General features: G+C 40.9%; 1 protein-coding gene across 12 annotated transcripts in view; it reads left to right on the top strand.

Moving 5' to 3' along the window:
* The window catches only part of Zdhhc20 (zinc finger DHHC-type palmitoyltransferase 20), a 56,170-nt gene that overhangs the window by 31,384 nt on the left and 4,563 nt on the right, over positions 1-20,223 (top strand). The window contains exons 5-13 of one of the 12 annotated variants that reach the window (XM_063232504.1): positions 5,973-6,042; positions 7,149-7,181; positions 7,957-8,077; positions 11,376-11,411; positions 12,157-12,289; positions 17,325-17,414; positions 18,444-18,488; positions 18,835-18,950; positions 20,026-20,102. In XM_063232504.1, coding sequence (XP_063088574.1) covers positions 5,973-6,042; positions 7,149-7,181; positions 7,957-8,077; positions 11,376-11,411; positions 12,157-12,289; positions 17,325-17,414; positions 18,444-18,488; positions 18,835-18,950; positions 20,026-20,055 — 674 coding nt within the window. In that variant the 3' untranslated portion in view covers positions 20,056-20,102. Of the gene's footprint in view, positions 1-5,972; positions 6,043-7,148; positions 7,182-7,956; positions 8,078-11,375; positions 11,412-12,156; positions 12,290-15,171; positions 15,299-17,324; positions 17,415-18,443; positions 18,489-18,834; positions 18,955-20,025; positions 20,103-20,223 lie in introns of those variants that run through there. The other 11 variants (XM_063232497.1, XM_063232506.1, XM_063232498.1 and 8 more) reach the window with 11 other exon arrangements.

The raw sequence follows: 20,223 nt of genomic DNA, 5'->3' as shown, positions 1-20,223 counted from the left end.
AGAGATGATGCAGCCCCTGAGGGGCCAGGGCCAGGGTCAGGGTTCGGGTCGCACCAATGTTCTGTAGCACTGTTTGGTACTACACTTATGTAGCCCAGATTCCAAATTCTGTGTTTGTCTTTTTACTTGTAATAGAAAAAAGTTCTGTTTACTCTTTCAAAAATTCGAATACTAAAACATACCAAGTTTAAGAGCTGCAGCTGAGGGCTGAAAGACAGAGATGATACTTTGTATCAACTCCTGTTTTGTTTTGCTCTGGTTGTGGGGTAGTTTTAGATGGTCTGACTTTGTAGCCCAGGTGGAACCCTCTGGGTGCTGGGGTTATGGGTGTGCAGTGCCATTTTCAGCCTCTTTGCATGTTATGAACCATTTGAACACCACTCAGAAAACAAAATGAATTCTTCTAAATCTTTTCCCCTCCAAAGTGTGGCTAAAACCAACCTGTCTCAGGTGTTTGCCTCAAACTATTTGCACATGTGAATCTTACACTAAATCACCCTGTCCTTTTTCACTGTTTTGTGTCTTTGTCTGGAGTCATGCGTTTTTTTTTTTTCCTATAAATCCAGTTTCAAGTTTTTTTTTTTTTTTGTACTGGGGATCGAACTCTCGACTGCACGCTTGCAAGGCAGGCGCTTATGCCACCAGTTTCAAGTTTTTTTGTTTTTTTTTTTTATCGGTACTGGGGATCAAACTCACAACCGTCTGCTTGCAAGGCAGGTGCTTATGCTGCTGAGCTAAATCCCCAGCCCCTCAATTTCAAGTTTTAATTAAACATCTTTCTCTTTTCAACCCATTTCCATTTACTTTAATAAGAGCAATTCTTTTAAAAGTTAATTCTGAACTTCTGACATCCTTACTTTGCAGATCAGAAATCACTGCCTGTTGTTATTTGTGTTCCTGTGACCTTTTTGACTTGATTTCAGGCCTCTCATGCTCAGGAATTTGATCGGTGTCTCACTAAATAGACAGTAGGTATTTGAATTAATCTGTTCTTGACATAATCTCTTCCTGGGTGTGTGTGGGTGGTGCATGCATGTAGTAATGAGAATTCAACCTCAAGGCCTTGCCACTAAACTGCATCCCCAACCCTTTTAAATTTTTAAAAAATGGTGTTGCTAAGTTGCCCCATAATCCTCGAATTGTAATCCTGCCGCCTCAGCCTCCCAGGCGCTGTAGTGTGCCTTCGCACACTGGCTTCCTGCTCTTACACATAAGATTTATTTCTGAACATTTTCTTCTCCCCTCCCCAGCCTTGTCTTACAAATCTTGCTGTGTGCAAGGATTACATGTCCACAGATGGCCTGAGATCAGCTTATACCTGGTACAGCATTCTTCCTGTATTGGCAGAAGAGTAAATTACAAGCTTCTGCCGCAGGGCATCCAGTAACTGTTACCTAAGAATTTCTCCTTCATCTTGGCACGACTCTTTCAACTCAGTATCTGTGGTTCTAACTAGAGTTTCATTCTTACAGTTCCTGCTTCCAAAGTGTAACCGTTCTTTCAGGACCTATTATGAAGACTTCAAACTCATACAAAAGCAGACTCATTCATCTGCAAGCTAGGCCCCTGGGGACAGATGGCAAGGTGATTTTGTTCACTTTTATTCTCAGTATCCAGCAGTGTTTGTCCCGTGTAAAATCTCTAAGTATTGGTTGAATGAATAAAAAAGCACTCTACCTTCATGGGGACAAAACTTGGTTATGTTTTTGTGCTTGGCACCATCTGGACAAGAAACCCAAGTTTCCGTTTCCTTTTCCTTTGATAACTTCATTTATGTTAGTTCAGGCTCTGTCTTCCGAGGTCTGTGTGGTTTCGTCCCATTCCAGGGCTGCAGTATTTCATTCCTTCCATCAAAATACCTGATGCCCAAAGCTGGGAAAGGATAGGTTTATTTCGTACAGTTTTTGGAGGTTTCAGTCCATATTCAGTTGGCTCCAAGGCAGGGTGGCATGGCCGGGCCACAGTTCATGGCAGCTGCAAGCAGCAAGGCGGAACCACCAAGAGAGCTAGACACACCTTCTTCCTGCCATTACATTGTATGTTGGCTCCACCCCTAGATGGGGTGTAGCACTGACGCCCCTAATCCAAGTGCTAGACAGTGAACCAATCACAAATGCACAATGCAAGCGCGTGAGGCCTGGGGCCACCATCATAAACCATGACATTGTCAGGCTGTCCAGTGCAGGATGTAGAGGAAAGGGAAAGGAAGGTGCTTGCCTTCTGTCTAGAGTGCCTTGTTCATTTGGCATATAACCTTGGGTAGCTTACTGTACTTTTGCTCTCCAGATTTTGGTGTTTTTTATTTTTTTATTTTCTTAGAAAAGAATGCACTAGAAATTTCTAAGGCTATTTCTTTATAGTCCTGTACTATATGGTTTTGTCTTCCAAATGCCAAGTTGAAGCAAAATAGTATAGAAGATCCTGAATAAAATGTAACTTACTTTTCTGTAAAATCCCTTCATCCTGTTAAATAGTAGTGCTCATGAGTTGGGGAAAAAATTTAAGGGTACCAGGTGAAGACTCTATCCGCATCCCTGGAAAGACTCCCTAGAGGCTAATGTAAGGACAGTTTTAATGTAAAAGGAAGATTTTAAACCCTGTATTTCTCACACTATACAAGATTGGGACTGGGAAGCATAGCCTATTCCCAGTCAGAAAATTATAAAACTTACCTTGCCTTGACATCCCTGTGCCAGCCATAGTATGTAAGATCAGTGTGACTCAGCCAGACAGTACATCGTGTTATATTTTGCTTGCTTTCAAGTTTTCAAGACTTGTCACCTCAGGACAGCTTAGACAATGATTGATTCTTCCTGCTCACCACAGTTCTGACCTCCTGTTATGTGATAGTAATCCAATTAGCTTATGTTGGATAAATCTGCCTGGTGACATGACAAGACAGTGTGTAGCCTGCTGTAAAATATACCTGCCCACTGTACATCCTCCTAAAACCCTATGTAAGTAACTGCTTTACCCCAAGATGGGGCTGGTGATTGGGACCTCAGTGTGCCCCGCGCCACCTACATTATAAAACGCTGTGCTGGGAATGCCCTCATCTGGACCACGTAGAGGCTGGAGAGCTTGATCAAGAAGCTCCAGCCCACAGGGGTGAGGATGGGGTGGGCTGTATCGTGGTGTCCCAAGAGACAGCCAGTGGTGATCATACCTGATTGCCTGAGGGGCAGAGGCTGCCATCTACTACTTACAGTTACTTGAGGAGCTGCACTGCGTGGCTCCCACTCCCAGTGACTCGGAAACTACCGCTGTGGGTGCCAGTGGAGGCCTTCTTCCAGGGCTGCTGTGGGGTCGTCATTGTGCTTGCCGAATTCAGTGGGCCTGCCCACCAGGTGGCGCAGTACTGTCCGTGGGCTTGCATCATCTCTGTGACCTGTGACCTGTGACCTGTGACCTGTGACCACAGGAAGGCAGGCCGGTCCCACCTATGGCAGCATCTTCCCTGTGGTGTGCGAGGACGCTGGGCAGTGGACGAGGGCTGAGGAGGTGAACTGTGCATGGCCTGGGCTGTGACTGTTGACGAGACTCGAGGTGTCTTCAGGACATGAGGTGTCATTGTGCTGACAGGGTGGCACCAGGCAATTGTGTCTACTCTGTGAAGGCCTGGAGCCCCTCTCGGGCCCCTTCCTGTCTCCTTCCTCCATCCTGTCCATGAGGCTAGCAACGCTTGTAGCTGTCACTCCAGGCTGCAGTGTGACATTGGTGGGCTGCAACACTCGGGAAGGTTGTGTCTCTGTGATCAACTCCTGTTCTACTCAGGTGCAGTGGCCCAGAGCTGGCAGCCTGGGGTGTGTCCCCACCCCAGCAAGGGACAAGGAGGAGGCCATCAGAGCTTGTTTCAGGAAGGCAGTAATTCCAGTTCCTGTGGAACGTACTGCCGTGGTGACCAGCATGAGGGCTGAGGACATGGGACAGTGAGTGGCATGCCAGACTCTGGCCTGGCCCTGCCTGATCTCTCTCCGGATACCCGAACTCTGCGTGACCTGAGCACCAGTTCTCTGCACTGCAGTCCAGGCAGACGCTCCACCCCCCACCTCTAGGCCTGCTGCTATGGAGCCCACCTGTGTGTCAATAAGTAACATCCAAAGTTGAACACAAATGCCTTAAATGTATTAGAGGACTACAGACCTCATGAGTACACAGTTAACAAGTAGAGTGGGTGAATATTAACAGTGCAGGTTTGATTGTTTGAAGAGAGCTTTTTGTCAGCTATGTCTTCTCACATTGCTATAAAATACATTTTGTCTCATATATGTTAATTCACTTCTGCAAGGTATATGCATTTACAGGGATATGGTAGTCATATATATAAGAAGAAAACAATTTTTTTCCTTTGCAGATTGAAACAAATGTATATTCAAACTACTGTGATTTGCTTTTTTCCACTTAATATATTTGATTTTTTTCTGTTAGGTCTGTCAAAACCAAAATTTCAGCAAATTTGGTTTTCAAGATCAAAATAGCTTTTATTGATGATTCATGAACTGGGTGGCATCTGGTTTATAAAGCAGGGAAGAATTTAGGTGAGTGCAGGGCTAGGCTTTATATGCAAATAAAAAAAGCTGAAGTAGGAGAAAACAAGAAACGCACCCAGATTGGTCATCTCTAAGTTGCTTGTCTGTAGGGCTGCTAGTGAAATCCTGTTAGCTTAATGGGGTTTGGCTGTCCTCCTTTCTCCTCTCTCAGGAGTTCAGCTTCTGCAGGGCCACCAGGTAGGTCTTTGTTTGGTACAGGGCCCTTAGCATGAGTGACTCCACTTTGAGCCTGCTGTTTTCTCCTTAAGGGGACACATCTATGTGTTCTACATGGAAAATTTTTATTAGTGTCTGCATAGTCGTTCACTGTATGGGTATGTACGGATGTACATGAAATGCTTTCATTCCATAAGTCAAATTATCCCTAAAGTTTTTTTTTTTTTTTTTTTGTACTGGGAATCAAACTCAGGACCTCATGCTTGCAAGGCAGGCACTGTACCACTGAGCTAAGTCCTCGGCTGTGGGGTTTTATTAAAAGCAAACCATAATGAAGACCTCTGTTCTTCGTTGTCTTCATACAAGTCAAACATGCTTCTGCCTCAGGGTCTATACTCTGTAGTTAGAGTCATCTTTCTTCTGGATAGCTGCATGTCTTTACTAACTTGATTCTTTCATTTCTCTTAGATGTTTCTCAAACAACAGTGCCTATGTTCCCTTTCCCCCATCACTCATGTACTGTTTATTTAATAAACCTGTTTATTGTCCATCTCCCTCAGTAGGATATAAACCCTGTGAAGGCAAGAATTTTTGCCTCAAGTGGTATCTGGCACCTAGTTGGTTCTCTTTATCTTTTGGGAGGGTGGGAATCAGGAATTGAACTCAGGACCTTGTGCTTGCCAGGCAGGTACTTACTCCACTGAGCTATATCCCCGGCAGTTCTTTGTGTCTTTTGAATAAATGAATATAGGAATTGGGTAATAGTGCATATATTTAGTGGGAAACAGAATTTTAAAAACTATTTTTAGTTTTGCTGTTTGGTGCAGTGATGGCAGTTGTGTATGTATTTAATAATGCACCTTCAAAATTTCAAAAACAAAGCTCCTTAGAATGCTTTATTGGACACTTTATTATGTTTAACCATGGGCATTGTTGTACATATAGCTGGAAAAATACTCACTTTGGGACCTAGTAAATCTGAGCTGTAACGTACTTGTGCTGCTCATGTGGTTGTTTGACGTTGTACAAGTCATCTATTAGGTTTGGATGTTCTTTAATTTGAAAACATCTGGGAAAATTAATACTAAAGTTCTCTCCTATCTCATAATACTTTTATTTGAGAAGCTCTTTGGTATATTTTGGTATTATTTAAAAATTACTAGTTGTCAATTTCCCAGAGTAATTGATTTTTAAAATCAAGTTTTATTCCAAATTAATTGGGCTTATACACCTTTTGGCTTCTTTCCTTTGCTTTGTCTCCTGTAGCTATCAGATACTGTGAAAAGTGTCAGTTGATTAAACCTGATCGGACCCATCACTGCTCAGCATGTGACACGTAAGTAGTAGTTTCCTTTCATTCATACCAAGCACTGAAAATTGCTGACGGGAGAAAGGAAGAAGAAGGAATGTTTTACCTGCCTTAAACTTAGCACATATGCTTCATCCTCTGTCCTTACAGTGCTAGGTAAGTATGTGGAGCTAACAAAATACTTGAGGAAGCTAGAATACACCCAGTGGTAACAATTCTTCAGTAATACTTTCTCCACTAACTAATAGAATGTCCTTAGTCCTAAATATGCTTTCTGTACTTGTGTTCAATGTAGTATTCATGAGTAAGTTAATGATAATCCCGAGAAAGGTAATGATTTGGGGTTTTTTATTTTTAATATTATTATTGATATTATATTAAAACTTAAAATTTTTTTTACAACTGTTTTCAACTATCATCTTCACATTTTCCCCAGAAAAATTTGAAAGAATTCAGTCCTTATGCAATGTGAGAGCGAAGTATGTTAAAAAGTAGATTGTGAGTTTGGGTATCTCAGCTAATTCTGGATTTTAGTTAGACAAAGTACTTAACTTACTGGATGTTAGGTCACTCATTTGTTATATTATGTGATATCATCTATGACCTAATATTATATAAATAGAAGATGCATACATATGCTGCTGGGGAGGCATATTTTTGATTTTGGGTTATTTTTATTACTATGAAAAAATAGTAGAATTAGCCATAAGTAAAACTGGATAAACTGTTTAGCAAAGGTAACCATCTTCAAGCCAGTCAGTGTTAATGCTGACATATTTGCATCTAAAGTTTTATTTTCCTGTTGTGTACATATTTAAAGTTTTAGAGTTCTGTGTTGCATTTTATCTCCTTCAGCTACCTTATGGAAGCTGGACCTATCTACCTATGAATATAAAATGTTATTTGATCTTGTGTGGTGCACCTGGATATGCTCAGCTGAATTCCCTATATAAAAGATACACCTTCAAATGTGTGAAAGTATTTTTGTAATTATTAGAAATTATCTCTAAACTAATGTTTCTAGATTGGTTCTGTTAAGATAGTTTTGTAAAGGGAAAATTTTAAGTGAAATAAAATTACAAGGAATCAGAAGAATTTTCTGTACAGATTTTCTTATGCTTATTTTTTCTTAGATGCGTTCTTAAGATGGATCATCACTGTCCTTGGTATGTATTTTTAAAAATAGAGGAAATTATATACATGGGTGGAGAGGTGGAAAGGAAAGGATTGAGAATTACTTACTCCAATGGCTTTAGATTTTAACAGTTTAATCATAGTAACGTTAATCTGCTTGTACAGTGTATGTACATGTATATGTATGAACACATTTATATTAAATGTTTTCCTTTAAAAATATCTTTGATGGTGTTGGTGTTAACCTGAAAAATGATTACAGTAATGATTATTAAGAATCACAGTACTGTGTATTTCTCGAAGGACCCATTTCCAAGTAATAGTGATCAAGCTTTGTGGCTTGCTGGTGGGTTTAGTCAGTTAGCTGTACGGGGCCACATGCGTGCTGTGCACTGCTCTGTGCCGAGCTGCAACCCCATCCCTTTTTACCTTGGAACAAGGTCTCACTGAGTTGTCCAGGCTGGCATTGAATTTGTGATCTTCTCCTTCAGCTTTAGAGTTGCTGGGATTGCAGCATGTGCCAGTGCAGCTGGCCGATAGATCATTTTTAAAATTGTGCTTGTGAATGTGGTGGCACATGCCTGTAAGTCCAGCACTGGGGGCACTGAGGTAGGAGGGTCACTGAGTTTGAGACTGGCGTAGGCTCCATAGTGACCAATCATCAGAACTTTTCAATTTAATGAAACCAAAATGCTTCATTTAACAACTTCCTATCTCCTAGCCCTTGACAGCCCCCACTTGACTTTCTATTTCTATAAATTTGTGAATTCTCTTATTTTTATAATATGACTTTCTTTATTTTTCTAGGGTGAATAACTGTGTGGGATTTTCTAATTACAAATTCTTCATGCTGTTTTTACTGTATTCTCTGTTATATTGCCTTTTTGTTGCAACAACAGTTTTAGAGTACTTTATAAAATTTTGGACGGTAAGTCTTCTCTTAAAAACATGTTTATAAGACTTTAAAGCTTCTGTACTGCTAAAGAATTATTTCATTCTGATACTTTGATTTTACTAGTTAGACTTTTTAATGATGCTGAGGGAGATAGAACTATAATTTATCTTTATCTTCATATACATGTGTATTTGTAAATTAAATGTACATTACACAAGATACTGTGAGCTTTTCTTAGTGGTCTGAGTTATTCTCAGCCACTCCGTAAAAAAGTCATACTGCCTTAAGAAGTAATTGCTTTTCTTGGTCCAGGGATTTAGCTCAGCGGCATAAAGTGCCAGGCTGGCAAGCATAAGGTCATGAGTTCGATCCTCAGTACAAAACAAAAAAAAAAAGTAATTGCTTTTCTTGACTTGATGAGTTAGTTTGTACTTTAACAATAAAAATGACATCTCAGGGCTGGGGATTTAGTTCAGCAGCATAAGCACCTGCTTGGCAAGTGCGAGGTTGTAAGTTCAGTCTCCGGTACCAAAAAAAAGGATTGCTGCTACTGGTTGACTCTTAGACAGATAGCTAGGAAAGGACAAATGCTCTTTATAGTTACCTTTTGAATTTGTATGTTGTGTAATCTATTCAAAATGAATAATACAGCTTAAATATTTTTTAGTTTGGAAGTACATTATTTCAGAGGAAAAATCTACCAAAGATGAGGAAAGAAATGCCTCCTGAAAGTGCAGAAAACAACTGGGTTTTTTTAGTAGCTTTTTAGAGTTATTTGTCTTTATTGTGCATGTGCCATTTTGATAAAATTTATTTTTTGAGACAAGGCTCACTGTGTAGTTCAGGCTAGTTTTGAATTCATTATATAGCCCAAGTTGGCCTTGAACTTGCCATGATCCTCCTGCCTCAGATTCCTGAGTCCTGAGATTACAGGCGTGCGCCACCACGCCTGACTTACGTTTTGCGTTTTTAAGTGACTTTTTATTTCTAATTGCTTGCTCTTATCATTATAAGTGTACAAAATATTCTTTGGGCCAGTTGTTGTCTGGCATTTTTATGTTTTCATTTTTGCTGTTTAAGTCTGATTGTGTAGAAGTAATACTGGTTTAAAAGTACTTTCCCATTCACTCTTCGTAAAACACAAGATAGGTGTTTTAAAATGGAGGTTTTATTATTACTCAACTATGGTGAGGCCCTTCAGTCTGGAGACAGACCCTCGCCTAGACGGTAGCGTGGTTGCCAAGGCTAGGGGCCCACTGCGATGGCCCAGGGCTGGCAGATCCATTGGGTGGGGGTGGTCTGAGCCAGCGCTGTGATTTTTGTGAGGAGGGAGGTGAGAGATGGAGGACTGGGAAGCTGAGGTGATCCCAGTGGCTCTGCGTGTGGGCTGTCTGTGGTAGGTGCCTGGCCCTAGGGTGATGGGAGCAGAGCAGTGCCACCCACCAGCCTGAGAGAGCCAGGCTGAGAAGTGGCCGAGCACAGCTGTGTGGGTCCTGACTGAGGCTGGCAGGCCTGGGAAGGGCAGCCTCTCTCAGCCACTAAGGTGTCAGGAATACAGAAATACAGAAATATGGTCACCCTGGAGGGGCTGTTATTATTATTCCAATTTTCAGAATTGGAAACAAAAAGTGAAAAATTTGATTACTTACAAACACGTTTAGTATTGTAGGTGACATATTTTATATTCTACTTAGATCTGTTCATCCCAGTGTCTCAGCACTTCCCACTACTGCTGCTCAGAGCCAGCGTAGTTAAAGCCCCAAGTTACGAAACACAATGCTATTTCCAGGAAATACCTAATCCAGTTAAGGCTTTTCATTAAAACATCTGTCGGTGTTTGGGTATTCACAGTCAGGTGGTGGTTCTAGGGTGTCGTTCAGTGGAAGATTGCTTGCCCATCTTGTGTAAGGCCCTGGGTTCCAACTCAGCACCTTTCCAGCACCATAGAAAAGCAAGTGAAAAAACTACAGGAACTAATGAAGCAGAGCTCTGGGGTGGGTGGGTGCCAGCGCTAGCACTGCCGGTATTCGTACATAGAAGAGGACACCACCACCCCTCCCTCTGGCAGTCTCAGCCCTAGGAATTTTGGCCTCTGTTGTCCATCTTACATTTCTTCATCAGAAAATCAGCAGTGTTTGCATACAACACTTTCTTACTATTTAAGGGTAAGTGTTAAGATTCATCATAAGTAAAAGACGAGTGAACTTTAACCCACCTTCTGCATTTGTTCAGCACATACTAATTTAGCGCTTCTTCTGCCCAACTGTGCTGTGTTGTGTTGTGAGGACTTATAGCCTACATCAGCAGACATGTAGTTGCCCTGTCCTGCGGAGCATGCTTGTGAGGCGAGAGACACATGATAGAAACAGCCCAGGCAGAGGCTTGGACAGGTGGGGGCAGGTATGGGCCAGGGTGCATATCAGACCGTGGACAGGGCGGGGGCTGCAGCAGCGTGGAGGGCCAGTGGGTGTCGGGGACAGAGCACTGCAGATGGAAGGAATGTGTTGGGATCCTTGGCATGTTGTGGGCACAGCAGGGAGGCCTTCGTGCTGGAGGAGACTAAGGGGAGAACACAAGTGGTGCTAGGGAAAGTGGGAAGGGGGCTGCGCTCCAGTGATCTGAGGGTAGCAGGAGACACGTGCTCTGATGGCTGTGCTGCCGGCCGGAGGACAAGAAGAGGAGCCCCACAGCCAGCACCTGTTAGAGGCTCACGTGTGTGTGTGTGTGTGTGTGTGTGTGTGTGTGTGTGTGTGTGTTTTGAAATGGTTTTGCTGTGCGATTCAGACTGGCCTTGAATTGGCAGTGATCCTTCTGCCTCAGCCTCCCAAGTGCTGGCAGGATTGCAGGTGTGTGCTGCCACACCTGACTTCAGATCTAGGTTTTAGAAACTACTAATCAAATGTTTAGAGAACTAGGTACTTGCTACAACATTCTACTCTTTCTAGACATGAGTCTTAAAAACTGAGTGGAAAAGTGTGTGTTGAAGGGTTAATGTTTTTGTCTGGTTTTCTGTTGGGATTTTTGAGAAAATACTATACATAACCATGGAAAGTGACATCTTAGTATTTCTTCATAACACAGGGTTTAGAGCCGGGCGTGGTGGCACATGCCTGTAATCCCAGCACTTAATGCTGAGGCAGGAGGGTCATTGCAAGTTCAAGGCCAGCCTGGGCTGCAAAGTGAGCTTAAGGCCAGTCTAAACTGCATAACAAGACAGAACAAAAAAAATCAAAAACAAAACACAAATACAGAGTTTAGAACAGCACTCAGGTGTTCAGGATAATTTTGTATAAAAATTGGTTTCTTACTGCATTGTCTCTATTTGCACAAGCTTTGCCGCAGGAAATCTACAGAGAATTGTCCAAAGGTAAAAGCATATCATTCCCATGACATTCTCATTATCTCTTTTATGCCATTTTGTAGCAAATTCTGTAATAAAAATTTTCTTCATAGGGTAGTAACATAAAAGAATCACTTAAGTGATTAAATAAGAGAAAAGAGAAATACCAAATAATTTCCTGTATCACTAGGATGTAGCTCAGTGGTAGAGCGTACAAGGGCCTGGTTGAATTCACAGAACCAGAAACAAAAAGAATGATCTAATTCTTAATAACCTTCCTTTTTGTCTGTCAAATGTTCTTATAATTTAAATAGAAGGGTTGATTCTTGGAACTGTTTCCATCTGGCATCTTCTGGCGGGTGTGCCTATGAGAATTGCCGGCTGCCTCCTGGGCTCTCACAGGGTGAGGGGCTCCATCCGAGCAGCCAAGGAACAGGTTCCCTTGCAGTGGTGTCCGGGAACAGAGACTCGAGAGGCACAGTATGAAACTCAGCGTGAAACAGTTAGCTGTGGGTGATAGCATGTGTGGCTAACATGAGGAAATGTTTAGCATAGATTCTGGATATTGAGGAAAGCTTGACTATGAAAGAAAAGTGTTAGACAGAAGAGTCCATCTTTTCATTTGACTACCAAGAGATAATTGCTACATTTTTAAACATTTAAGAGCAATTTAAATTTTTGTTGGATTCAGCAGTCTGTGAGCAGAACTAAATTATGTTATATTTTAAAGGTTTAATATCCTCAAAATTAATTCTTTTTTTCCTTTCCTCAGAATGAACTGACAGATACACGTGCAAAATTCCACGTACTTTTCCTTTTCTTTGTGTCTGCAATGTTCTTCATCAGTGTCCTCTCGCTATTCAGCTACCACTGCTGGCTAGTTGGAAAAAATAGAACAACTATAGGTAAATGGGCCAAAATAAATGACCACAGATGTGTATGAAATCTAGACAGGGGCAGTAGTCAGATGATAGAGTAGTATAGAATGGTTCTGTGTTAAAACTCTGAATCCACACAAATAGTATACAGCAGACATAAAGGTTCATCATAGGGAAAATGACTCACGTCTGCCAGAACTGGGAAGACCCTGAGCTCAACGTGGCGCTGTAGGCCAGCCCAGACTCACAGTGACCCTCTTGCCTCTGCCTCCTGAGTGCGAGGTTTGCAGCAGGCGTCCCATCCCCAATTTGAAAATAGGTTTTAATCTAGACTAGTGAAGAGAGGATTTAGGGCAATATTAGAGAGTAGTTACATTTGGGTCATTCTGACCTCATGTATTTCTGGGTCATGTAAGTTCTGGTGGCTCCAGGGTGAGGATTTCTACACCCTTCCTACTTCAGCTTACCTTCAGCCATGGAGCTGTCCTCCACCTCCACCACTCCTTTACCCGCTTCCCATGTGAGTACAGTTTCTTACAGTTGTTAACGAGTCTGATTGTCGTCTTCACAGAACTCTTACCATTATTCACAGAACTCTTACCACAGAACTCTTATTCCTAATCAGAAATACAAAGTTGGCGTACTGACAAAGGCCACCCCTTAAAACCTTCAGCAATAGCTAAAAACTAAAAGATTTCACATGAAAAACAAAAGCAAAACAGAATTCTTGCTTTCCAGAGAGAAATCTGATAGTAGTGGGCCTGTTTCCCACCTGCTGTCAACCAGTTGGAGCTGAGTGTAGCCACTGCCACGGACAGTGCAGAAAAGCGTTCACCTGCTGCCTCCCCACTGGCCTGGCTGCTTCCCTCATTTCCTGCTTACGCTGCAGTCTTTGTGAGATGCATGTTTCCAGGGAAACCACTTCCCTGTGAGTACTCTTTTTTTTCACTAGTGACCACAGCAAGAAACATATTTTAATCATGACATCATATGTGCACAGACCTACAGAATTACGTAAGTTAAGAATTTCCGGAGCATTATTAATCTCAACTGTGTGCACTCCGCTCTGATATTTTGCGCTTTGGCTTATAGCTTCTTCCTTGATTGCATGGCCTGCCACTTGGAAACACGTTGCCTTAGCACATCGTCTCTCCTACAGCTCATCTTCTCACACCGCTGACTGATTCTCTTTTACTACATCAAGATTTTATTCTAGGTAACATGTCTCTGCCCTTCGTAACTGTCATCACAATTAGATCATTTCCCCACATTTAATGCGTTCATGTCTTTCAGCTAGTGCCATTGCCTCAAATAGATAAGCTGGTTTCTTTGATTTGGGTGGCTTCTTGTTCCTATAACCACACTTCGAGCTTTTAACGCTTGGAGCTCAAGAGCTTCTAAAAATGAAATTTTCAACTGAAATATTCCTTTCTTTTTACTATAATCTTTCAGCCTTTCCATGGTTCCTTTCCTGCAACACACTATCCTTTGTTTTGTGGATTATTTGGCCCTGACTGTTCTAACACTTTTCTCCCAAGTTTTCTTTCTGGTTTATTTCTCAGCTTTGTCCATTCAAGATTCTATGATAAAATGCCTTCAGCAACTGCACCATCCATCTTTTGCCCCATGGCCTGGGTTTTCCAGCCATCCATTGCATCCACCTGTACCACAGGACAGTTGACAGCTAGCTGAAGGGAATCTTACTCTTCTACTGGTTGTTGCATCTACAGAGGAAGGGTCTCAGGCCTCACTGTGGCCCTTGATTCTTGACTACAGTGTCATGCATTTCAGGTCCGGTTCCTTACCGGTTGGCCCACAGTGTAATTCCACATGGTCACTCGTCTCCCTGGTCTGCTTTCCTTGTGAATTCTTCACAGAAAACTTCAAAGTCACAAGCAAATTCACCCTTTATCTATACTTGCTGCATAGGCGTGTACCACCACACCCTGCCCTTCAGTTTTTATTCTACTTCCTGGATCAGTTTCTCCCAAGAAACTGGCTAGCTGCTTCTTACCTTTATAAAACATGCAGAAGTACATTGTCTTTAAATAAAAGACAAAAACTGGCATCTGTGTCTCTTATTTAGCTCTCTAGTTGGCAGGCAGACCTGAAAGGGTGGGGTGTAACCACCCTTGCTTTCTCCTCTTCCTGGTTGAAGATTGAGTGCACTGCCTCTTTCTTCCACCTTCCCTGCCACTGTGGTTCCCAGCCCAGATGGAATTGGGCTTTCTCACCTACGTGCTGGCTCGCGTGTGCTGCGTGCGGGTTCCCACACCGCACAGCTTTGCTCCTTTGGAGGTTCTTTGGCAGGAATTTCATCTACTTGTATCTTTGGGTCCCAGATACCTGATTCTGTTGCTATGAGGAATGTGCTAGGAAGTTCATAAATAAGAATAAAATTGGAGGAGTTAGAGTGTCTCTTTTAAAACAAAAGATGTTGAACATAATCCATTAGAATTTCCAATAAAACTAGATAAAATTTTAACATTTTATAAAGTCGATGAAATTAAAGACGTAGTTTTTTTCTAAATGTTTTCAAAGTTTATCTTTTTAAAAATATACTTTTAATTAACACATAGTAATTGTACATATTAATGGGATACAGTGTAGTATGTTTATAATGTGTGTAATCAGCTCAGGGTAATTGGCTTATCAAAAACCTGTTTATCGGGGCTGAGAATTTAGCTCAGCGGCATAAGCACCTGCCTTGCAAGCAGGCGGTCGTGAGTTTGATCCCCGATACTGGGAAAAAGATTAAAAAAAAAAACCTGTTTATCATTTCTAGTTATTTTTTAATTGCTACAGATATGCTATTTATATTTATGATTTAACGTGAGGCATAAGGAAATTGATATTTTCCATTCCCTTTATAATTTTTAAATAGATTAATTAGCTTTTTTTTTAAATAGAATCATTCCGTGCACCTACGTTTTCGTATGGACCTGATGGGAATGGTTTCTCTCTTGGGTACACCAAAAATTGGAGACAAGTATTTGGTGAAGAAAAGAAATATTGGCTACTTCCAGTGTTTTCAAGGTAATTTATAAAATGCAAGACTCAGAAATTATGGAATCTATGGTAGTCTGTGTCTGATTATATATAATAAGATTCAGAGAATATAATAGTGACATTTTATGGGCCGTTAGAGTGAATGCTCAGAATACCTTAATCAGATATAAAATGTTTTATTCTTTCATTTCATTCATTCATTCATTTATTTACTTATTTTGTACTGAGGATTGAACTCACGAGCTCATGCATAGCAGGCAGACACTTACACTGCTGATCTAAATCCCCGGCCTTTCTCTTTCATTTTAAACTAGGTACAGTAGAGTTTGAGCATACAGTTGAATGGAGAGAAAGAATATAAAAAGATGATGCATAAGAAATAATCACTTATTTTAAAAATGTTGGAAATAATCATAAGCATATATATCTATTATAGCTAAAAATTTCAAAGTTTCTATCACAGAAGTGAATAATGCATTCGTTCTTAAAACACACTGCAACTTTACCTTAATTGTTAAAGAATATGTACTAATGATGGTTTGTAGTTTTCACTTCTCTAATTCCCACCAATTTTGGAACATTCTTAATCCGTTATAAAGGAAAATATTTATAATTGAAGTGGTGTATTTGTTACAGGGTTTTTCCCTTAACCAAATTGCCTATTTTGAGTTCAAAAGTGACTAATGTGGCCTTGGCTTTTGGTGATTATTTGTGGCCATTGTTATTTTCTCACATTACGTAGGATGTCTTTTCTCAGGCTACTGTGAAGTCCTTCTGTTCAATCACTACAAAAATTTTCTTAAGGCACAACATGGTTTATTTTCTTCATATTCCCTGTTGGGATCAGTTGAGTTTCTTGCCCTGGTTTTATAGTTTTCAAGTCTGGAAAAATGGTTACCATTACTGTTCCATTGTCTCCCTTCCTGCCCTGCCACAGGGGCTACAGTTACGGACAGGGTCATCCGCAGCCCCTGCTGTGTGTGTGTAGGTGCTGTCTTTTCGTTTTACAGAGGTGCTACTGTGAATTCAGGGTCACCATTCTGTGTTGCACTTTTCTCTGTTGTCTGATGCTTTTGAGATTTTTATTTTCCCTCTGACTAGAACATGGATATTTGTTGAGAAAGTTACATTCTTTGGTTACTGAATTCATGGTTTTTGGTTCCCTACAACTTCGTGTTATAAAAAGATGTTATTCTAATATCTTCCACTTTTCATGGTTTCCGTGCACTGCAGTCTCGCTCTTGTCCTAATCCACTGTTTATAAATTGTTATATGGACTCCTGTTATTGTCCCCGCCTTTACACGTTTTTCTTTCCCACTAGTTTTAAGTAGTGTGGTGGTTCTCCTTAGTGTTTATCCTGCCTGGCTATTCATTATGCTTCATGTATCTGTGACTTTATAGCTCTCATTAGATTTAAATCAATTTTTCCCATTATAGCTTCAGGGTGTTTTTGTTTTTTGTTGCTTTGTTTTATTTTCCTGTCCTGGGGTTGAACCCAGGGCCCTCATAATGAGCTACATCACCATCCCTTTTTGTTCTTTGTTTTGAAGTAGGGTCTTCTTAAATTCCTAAGTTGCCCAGGCTGGGGTTGGACTGAGCCTCCCACTCTACCTGAGCCTCCCACTGCCTGGATGATCCCTTAAATGGCTGTGATAACAAGGCCACTGACCTGAATGCTTGCTTACCTGCTTGACATGCTGACTAGGCATGGTGACTTAGTAGATACTGTCTCTAATTTTTAACTTAGTTTGCATTTTTTTAGCTGGAGTCTTATGTTTTGGAGTCTAGGCTGATTTCAAACTCCTGGGCACAGTCAGTCATCCTGCCTCACCTTTCCAGTAGCTGGGATTTGAGGTGTACTCAGTGCCCAGCTGACATTGTTTCTGAGTATGTGTAACTTAGGAGGGAAAAGGGCCTCTGTGTTGAGCTGAGGCAGTAACCTCTGAATTAGAAACCTTAGGACTCATTTCTGAAATGACAAGTCAGAGTTGTCTGAAAAGTGCTGGTTAAATTTGACCTTGAGTGACACGGTTGCTGTTTCTCGTTGTGTAGCTTGGGTGACGGTTGCAGTTTCCCTACTCGCCTGGTGGGGATGGATCCAGAACAAGCTTCTGGGACAAACCAAAATGACTATGCTAGAAGGTAGGTTTCTTGCCCTTGTGTTTTTCAGTGTTTATTGTAAGACCATGCATGCACATACCTTATGAACACATACAATAGTAAGCCATCATAAATAGAGTAAGAGGAGTTCTATTTAAATTTTTTAAGCTGTGGGTTAATGTATGTGTGTACGTAAAATGCTTAGGATCACTGTATATATATATTTTTTCCTTTTTTTTTGTTGTCTTTTTCCTTTTTATCAGTACCGGGGATCAAACTCACGACTGCCTGCTTGCAAGGCAGGCACTTATGCCGCTGAGCTAAATCCCCAGCCCCTATTTTTATTATTCAAACCAGGACACTTTTGAAAATAGGAAAAGGTCCTTGTGTATGAAGCATGTATCAGTAGTTAAAGTAAGACGGTTACAAAGAACTTAAAAATCTTTTGACAAACTAGGAAGTAAGGTGTTACATGGCATCTTCCTATAAAGTAAGATATTCTTTAAAGATTTGATCAGATTGTCCTATATCAGTTATATTCTTTGAAAGTAATCATTGTACAATAAAATCACCATTTTACTTGTATAGGTTTTAAGACAGTATCAAAATAATGACCACTCAAATATAAATTTTTTTGTTAATAGAAATTTTCTTATACTGTCTACATGTTAAACTGTCATAAATTCAGTGAAATAGAATTTTAATGAAAGTAATTCTTTTGAAGTGAAACATTTGAAATGTATTTATTATGAAACTGAATCGTAGAGAGTGAGAACTCTGTGTTCCAAATTAGTGTATTGACTTTAGGAAGAACAGACTTTTGAACGCACAACCTAAGGCCTCGGGCCTTGGGACCCTAGCATTTACAGGGGTCTGCGTGCCTGGAGCCTTGTCCAGCAGCCCATGAGAAGTCAGTCAGTGTGTGCCGCCTGCTGGGCACACCTGGCCCGCCAGCGCCAGCCCATCTCAGCTCCCTTTTCCTCCTCTCTTTCCTCCATGCCCTCCCTGCCTAGTTCTCTTAGCAAGACAACTAAGTCTACTCTAAATCACTGAATCATTTTTTCCCCTTAGATCTAAACTGCAGAGGTAGAAAGCAGAAAACTTGGGAAATGACAGGTAATTTTTTTGTACTGGCCACAGACATAGCTCCTTACCTGTCCCTGTACTACCTTACGGCTCCTGATTAACATGTTAAACCATCAGATTTGCTCTGAAGCTGTTTTTTCTGTGTCTAATCATTTTCATGGGCAGAGATGGAGTATAGATTCTTGGGTGTAGAGAGCTGTGTAATGGGGGGTGTGGGCATGTTTTTCTTTGGAATATAATTTTGGCCGAGTGCTAAGGTCTCATGAGTTGCCCTCACATCTTTAGGAAAAGAAATACTAATTTGCTGCTTATTAATTTGTAAGTGTCCTTAATTGAGCATTAATCTGTTTACTAAATTATTTTCTCCTCCGTTCAGTATTGCCTCAAATCCACCTTTTCCTACCAGACCACTTAGTGAGTCAAAAAACCGTTTGTTGGACACTGACTGTCAGTGGCTGGAAAACGGAGCTGAAGACGGTGCCATCAGATCAGGTATGGCTCTCCCTGAGAACCCGCTCACCTGGCTCAGACGCAGTATCCATGTGGGAAAACCAGAAGAAAGTGCTCCTGTGGAATAGTAGCTTGGGAAATGTGTTGGGTGAGCATCTTGTGTGTGGAGTCTCAGGTGGCTGCCAGTGACTTCTCCAGGGAAAAGCAGGCAGTGCGAGGCAGACGCAGGGGCGGATGTGTTCCCTTCAGTTCAGCTGGGGTTTTTGTTTCTGGCCGCACATTTCTCCACTCAGATGCTTTGTTCTCTAGGGCCCCAGTTTATGCTAAGTCAAAAATAATTTTCAAAAAACTTTGTACTATTTGCTACCTTGATTTTTTTTTTTTTTTTGTCTTTTTCCTTTTTATCGGTACCGGGGATCGAACTCACAACTGCCTGCTTGCAAGGCAGGCGCTTATGCCGCGGAGCTAAATCCCCAGCCCCATGCTCCCTTGATTTTTAAAAATGTGTATTGAATTTGTTTTAAGTTTCTTAATGACTTGGTCAGCTCATAAATTTTGGATACAATATAGAATAAATGATAAAATTGAAGTGAGATTTCTTACCAGACCTGGGTTTACAGTATCTTTTAACCACTTAGCCAACATTGTAAGCTAAAACATATTTGAGGTGCTTTCTAGTGATAAAAATGTCTGAGAGGCCTATGAGTGATAACGTTGTCTTCTTGCAATGTAGAAAATTATTTGGAGACACTGAACAATTTGTACTAACTCTAGAAAAATATCCTAAAAACATTTACTGTCAGTGACGGAAGGATCATTTTGGGTTTTAGTATTTTAGGGTGATAAGACCTCTTCAGTAGATCGGTGGAAAATTCATTTTGTGAGATTAGTTTCTGCTGCCTAACATCTTTAAAACCAGTGTGCAAGAATCTGCCCAAAACTAGATTTTTTTTACTCTTAAAACTGCTTATTTACTTCTGTGTCCTACAAAAAGGCAAATGGTTGGTGCCGTCAGCCTTTTTACTGCTTACCTAGTTGTTCTTATATAATCATTTTCACTGCTTCGCCAGTAACCTAACACTTTTTCGTCCTGTCATATTTAATTATGTACTTACAGGGACAAATAACCATGTTACAGTGGCAGTAGAAAATTGAGTACCACTTGTTCATAACTAACCATTCGATAGGAGCAAGGTAAGACAGTATAAAGATAATTTCTTTGCAAAAATAGTTTCTTTGCATATTTCAATAACTTTTAAAAATCTTTTCAGTTATATTTGCAAAATAAATCAGTAGAGACTGGAACATAACACCT

This window comes from Cavia porcellus, unplaced genomic scaffold (assembly GCF_034190915.1).
Source record: "Cavia porcellus strain 051 isolate PalLab524CR breed Dunkin Hartley unplaced genomic scaffold, mCavPor4.1 scaffold_21, whole genome shotgun sequence".
Taxonomy (NCBI): Eukaryota; Metazoa; Chordata; class Mammalia; order Rodentia; family Caviidae; genus Cavia; species Cavia porcellus.
The sequence above is the reverse complement of the archived record's forward strand: the minus strand, read 5'-3'. Positions and strand labels throughout refer to the sequence as shown.